Genomic DNA, 6,000 nt, shown 5'->3' with positions numbered 1-6,000 from the left:
ACTTAGGGAATTGTTTTCTCTTTGAGTTTCAACCATTCAAACACTTAATATTCCTTATCTGTACTGAATTGCTAATTAGCTTCATTTGCAGGGCAAAAGCACAAAAACTTTAAATAAAATGGTGAGTTAATTTTGATTAATTAGTAAATTGAATCAATAACAGAGGCACGTAATTAACTACGTATTTTGATGTGAGGACTGTGGGATATGTGCTTTCTTTTCTTCTAATTAATAAGCTAGTTTTGTGTTACAGAGATACGTAGCAATTGGTGTTTTATACTGAAATCTAATATCCTTATTATCAATTCCGACCCTCTAATTAACTCTATGCTGCTCTGTAATTTGTGGCTGTTGTTTCGGATAACATCTGAGATGCCAACATTGTTCTTTCCTTAATTGAGCTTCTTTAGTTTCTCGCATGAAGAACATATAGTCATAGTTGCCGTTTTGGAAAGTTGAATGTATAAGGGCGATGTTCCAACTTTAAGTGCACGTAGTTCCTGCAATTCCTTCTTCAACCCTCTGTTCTCATCGCTTAGATTTTTACAGTGTTTTTTCAACAACTCGCAATCCACCTCTGTTTGCTTCAGCTTGGTCCTGAAAATAAAATATATTTAACATTTCTGAACTCAATTACATACCCCAGATCAATATAGTCAACACAATCAACAAATAAATAAATAAATAAAACCGTAAGAGTTATGTTTTCTTTCTTATCTCACCCTTCTAGATTGAGTTAGGAAAAGAACTCAGATAATGTAAATTGATGAAGAATAAACAAAGGTAGCAATAAGATCTTAATAAAATGAAAAACTTTGCAACAATCCCACATCGTACCTTGCTCTTCTGTTTTGAAACCAAACTTCAATTTGTCGAGTCTTTAAATTCAATTGGTTAGCAAGTGTTTGTTTCTGGGTCTGCACGTGAAACCAAAACAAACGCATAAACTCCTTTTACCATATGGTAGAAAACTAAAGATCGTGATTGATAAATAAGCATAATACGAATGATATAGGCAAGCAACTATATAAAATTAATTTATTAAGAATATAGTTCTAGAATATCAAAATAAAAAAAGAAAGAAAGAAAGAAAAGTTATAGAAAAATATATAAAATGAGAAAAGGGATAGAAGGCTTCGCATGAATGAATACTTGATTAAGAGTGCTATGGAACTTGAAGCTGTTTTCAAGCATGGCTGATTGTTCCTTTGTAAGCCTCAGTTTCTTTCTGCAACCGTTAATATTGTTGGTGTTATCAGAATCAGTGCTGTTTGCATTGAGGTAGTGGTGTCCCTCATGGATTCTCTCCAAATTGAATCTGTCTTCCTCGTTATTATTCACGTTCATGGCTTCCCTTTTTGGACAAAGCTCAAACGCTAGGGGAGCCATAGGCTTATTCACTTTCTGCTTCTCCTTTTTTGGCACATGCCCTCCCATTCCCAGTCCAAGACATAGCCCCGTTATGCATTCATCATCATGTTCCATGGCAGAGAAAGAGAGAAAGAGAGAAAGAGAGAAAATGGTAGAAAGAAGGGATCAAAGTTTTATGTATATAGATAGTCAAATGGGTAAGTTGGGTTTTTATGAAAGAGGTGGATTTAATACAGATTTTATTGTTGGGTTTGGTCTTGGTCTTAGAGTTTCAATTTCAATCAGTTATTATTGGGCTACTTGTTTTCAACATAAACAAAAAAAAGAGTAATCACAATACTAATTAATGACGACTCCTATATTAAATGAAATAATGAAAAATGGTGGAGAAGTAAAAGCATGCGTTAGAATTGTGACTCTCTTTAGGAAACCAAAATTTATCTTTAATGACATACAATATTTGACATTGTCATTTTCTTTATTTAAATTTCAAGCCTGTTCGAGTCAGCAGACCTATCTTTCCCATGACTTTCCTATGATAATGTGTTGTCAGGTTAGGTGGGTTCCAAGATTCAGCTCATCATGTCTTAATACTGTTATAATCGTAACCAAAAGTATTCAACCAAAGTAAATGAACAACATGTATAACTGTTCATCTGCAAAATGACCACGCTGACAATATTCCCCATATTGGAAGGCATCGTTACTTGTGTAATTTGTTGGCACTATGAGGGGCATTTTAGTAAAATAAACTTGCATTAGTTTTGAGTTAATGGTGTGGCAACTGATTATTTATCGTGGGAACTACCTAGTATAACTTAGTATACTTTCAGAAATACATAATATAATTTGTAAGAGTTTGTAAACAAAAAGTTTATAAATATAATCTTCTCCGTTTAACATAGACCCATGCAAAAAAATATTTATTACACGCTTTTAGACCATAATTAATGTATGTTTCAGAAAAAGAAAAATACCATTGATTTTAAGTTCTTGTTCTAAAATATAATCAAGTTTATTAAAATAAATGACAAATATTATGAGTTTTGTTGAATCTATATAGGGGTGACACTTTCAAAAACAAATTTTTTTTCCTTATTAGGACTTAAATTTGAGATTTTTAATTAAAAATAAATAAATATTTTTCTAGAACATGCATTAATTAATTGTAATAAAAAAGATGCAAAAATTTCTTCCCCGAGTACATAATGCAGTTTTAGCATGTGTGTGAATTGTGAGGGCTAATTAATTAGGCGCTGTTAATTATTGAGGTTGGACCAAAGAGATTGAAAGCGTTTCCAATTCCATAGTCAATTGCTGAACATTCAAGAAACTGCAAGGGTGATGAATGGTGTTGTTAGCCCATTACCCAAGGCAAGTGCAAACTGCTGCTGATAACATTAAAAGGCAATTATATATTTATTTGTTCTCTTTGCTGCCTTAATTAATCATATACTGCTTGGCCCTTGTAACTTGCAACAACATAACATAACATTCATATACGCTCAGCTCAAGTATCCGAAACTGTGTATTCCTTTGTGTTACGTCAAAAGCAGACCAAGGGATGCACCATTGCTTTCACTATAGGAATTACTAGTTTGTTTTCTAAATAATTACGAATTTATGAAATTTTATTTATTTATTATTTTGAACAATTAGTGTTATTTTTTTAAATTTTGTTTTCATCTTTTACTATTTCTACCAAGTAAAATGAGTGAACATTAATGAAATAAAAAGATAATATAATCAAATGAATTTTTATTTACTTAAAATTGAGTTAGTTTTTTTTTTATTTTTTTATAAAAAAATCTTAAATGATTTATATCTTTTAATGAATAGAGTATATAAAATGATAGTAAGGAAAAATGAGAATTCGAAAACGCAATCAATGTGTCCAAATACTGGTATAATCATACGAACAGGCCCAATTACTTATCTGTTACATCTAATTTCGTGCGTAACTAGTTCGCTTAATTCTGTGTATAACTAATTGTATTAATTTCATATATATTTTCTTAACGAAATTAATTCTGTAATTATTTATTAAAATTATAATATTTAATTCTTTTATATATATCAACCCTAATATTTAATATATATTTTTTAGCTGACTTTTAGCAGAACATTATTCATTGCAGCTGGCAGCACTACTACCTAAAGTTGTAATCCTTTCTTGTAGGCAGCAAAGGGTGGCGGCTAAAATACTGCAGATCTAGAAATGAATGATACCATTTTTGTGGAAATATTATAGGATATGAAAAATTAGATTATGGGATTTGTATAATTTGGATAAATTCAAATCTCGGTGCTATAATTATATTAAAAAAAAAAACAAGCTTTTCAGTCCCTGTACCCTACCATCTACAAAGCATGGACACGCTCCGTGAAAAAAAATTTGCATATTGGACACGTATCCGACATCGACACGTTCGGACACGCGTCCAATATGTGGTCAACATTTGGAGACACGTGGTCAACTCTCTGACACGTTCCGACACGTTTTTTTGACACGCGGTCAATGCTCGGACACTTTTTTTTTAAATAAATCTTAATTTTATTTTGTTAACTAAATATAAAAGAAATAATTTATAAATTAATTTATTTCTGTTATGAAATTTGACATGAAAAATTAACAAAGTACGAAAAATTATTTAATTTATATTTATGTTATGAAATTTAAAAATTTGATTGGTTATATGACTTATTATGGACTCTTATATGTATCAAATATAAATTATATTATATATACTAAAAATTTTATTTAATATCAAAACGTGTCCCAACGTGTCCAAATATGACATTTTTTAGAATTTACGTGTCGGCGTGTCGTGTCGTGTCGTTTCCCGTGCCTGTGTCCGTGTCCGTGCATCATAGCCTCTCATCACTAGTCTATTTAAAAAATGTGCATAATATTGTCATTTCCATTGCAAGCACTTTTAGGGGTGTATTGGATTGAGATTTTAAAGGATTTTAATGGATTGTTTTTGGACAAAAAAAGTCACGTGGTATTCGATTAGGATTTTAAAGGATTATTTTAGAATCCGTTCAAATCCGTTGGTATTCAATCCGAATTTTAAACATTGGAATCACACTCTCGTGGTATTCAAAAATATGACGATTTTAATGGAATTTATATTGATGTGGATTTCGTGAGACTTTTTAGTGAAAAATATAAATAGGATGCCTCTCACAATCTCACCTTAACCCCTAAGATTTCTTGAGATTCTTCTATTGCAGTGTTTTCTTCTTCCTTTGGCAGGTTGACTACTCGAAATTGGGTTTCGCCATGGGAGCTTCGTTAAAACTAAAAAAAGAATATTTTGAGCGATTTTCATCACAAAACAACCCAGAAACAACTCAAAAATAACATATTTTTGAGAAATTTTGGAAGTTTAAAAAGTGATTTTTCAAGCTATGGGTCGCGGTTTTTCTTGGCACAAGAATATGTGATTTTTGTATTAAAAACAACATAAAATAGTGAAAAAATAACAGGGAAACTAAAACGCTCAAACCAATTTTCGTTTTATATCAATGAAACAATATCAATTTAAAGAAAGATTGAAACTTTCATAATATGAACCCTATATTTCGTAACAATACATTCATGAACGAAATTCCTTCACTATAGGAAACAATTTTGAACAATTTTTGTGTCAATAGATAACTAAAAGCTTGTTTCTCAAAAGCCTTAAAGCAATTTAAGATTTCAATGTATCGATTGAAAAAAATTTGAGAAATTTTCATGTAATTAAACCCAAAATTTCAGATTCGAAATTTTCTTAGAATATTCAATGAAAATATGCATATGATATATGATTAGAAAATTCTAAATATTCAAGATCAATTGCAAAAAATTCCAAACGAAATTTTATCATGAACTTTAGGTTCTATATGCAAATTTAAAATTATTTTTATAACTAACAAAATTGGATCTTATAATCATATATGCATAGCTTTGATACCAAATGAAGAAGATAATTTTCAACCCATTAGATATGTGAAAAGTTGTTGTTTAGTAATTTTGAATGTTTGTTAAAAATTATATTATGTTTTACTGAATGAGAAAATTATATTAGGTTTTACTTTTTTTTATTAATTTCATTGCATTTCTTTGTTATTTTTTTTATGGGAAAGATTATACTTACAACTTTTTACAATCATATCTTAACCGTTGATTTCCGTCAATCAATGGTTATTATTTTCGCAAATCAAACTCATTTATTAATATTTAATTTACAATAAATGATAACCGTTGATTGACGGAAATCAACGGTTAAGATATGGTTGTAAAATATTCTAAACAAAAATAAGTTGTAAGTATAACCTTTCCTTTTTTTATTGGCTCTTGTAATTTTGAATGTTTGTTAAAATTTCATATGATTTTTTAAAATCTTATAGATCCATATTGTCCTTTCAAATCTTACAAATTCTATTAAAATCCTTTAAAATCCAATCTTATGAAATCTTGATGGTAAAAAAAGTCTTTTGAAAAAGTCTTTAAAGTCTCTCCAATTCTAAATAATCTTTTAAAATCTATAAGATTTTTTAGTTCAAAAAAGTCTTTTAAAATCCTAATCTAATACACCCCCTTAAAATTCATATATCACTCGGTAATTTTCCAATGGGTTG

The 6,000-nt window shown here is 29.6% G+C and overlaps 1 protein-coding gene across 1 annotated transcript; it reads right to left on the bottom strand.

Annotated features, from left to right (window-relative positions):
• Positions 1 to 316: 316 nt before the first annotated feature.
• Positions 317 to 1,485, bottom strand: LOC133305567 (homeobox-leucine zipper protein HOX17-like). Its single transcript, XM_061505830.1, has 3 exons — positions 1,153 to 1,485; positions 838 to 917; positions 317 to 597 (listed from the first exon to the last, which is right to left on the bottom strand). Exons 1-3 carry the CDS (start codon positions 1,483 to 1,485, stop codon positions 393 to 395), a joined length of 618 nt encoding a protein of 205 aa, XP_061361814.1. The 3' UTR covers positions 317 to 392.
• Positions 1,486 to 6,000: the final 4,515 nt, after the last annotated feature.

This window comes from Gastrolobium bilobum, unplaced genomic scaffold (assembly GCF_033153095.1).
Source record: "Gastrolobium bilobum isolate Gb01-03AN ecotype WA unplaced genomic scaffold, APGP_CSIRO_Gbil_v1 utg1221, whole genome shotgun sequence".
Lineage (NCBI taxonomy): Eukaryota > Viridiplantae > Streptophyta > Magnoliopsida > Fabales > Fabaceae > Gastrolobium > Gastrolobium bilobum.
The sequence above is the reverse complement of the archived record's forward strand: the minus strand, read 5'-3'. Positions and strand labels throughout refer to the sequence as shown.

Coding starts and splice junctions, on each gene's coding strand:
- LOC133305567 (XM_061505830.1), bottom strand. CDS start 1,485: ATGGAACATGATGATGAATGCATAACGGGGCTATGTCTTGGACTGGGA. Junction 918..1,152: donor TCCATAGCACTCTTAATCAA/GTATTCATTCAT, acceptor TTTCACGTGCAG/ACCCAGAAACAAACACTTGC. Junction 598..837: donor TTTCAAAACAGAAGAGCAAG/GTACGATGTGGG, acceptor TTTTATTTTCAG/GACCAAGCTGAAGCAAACAG.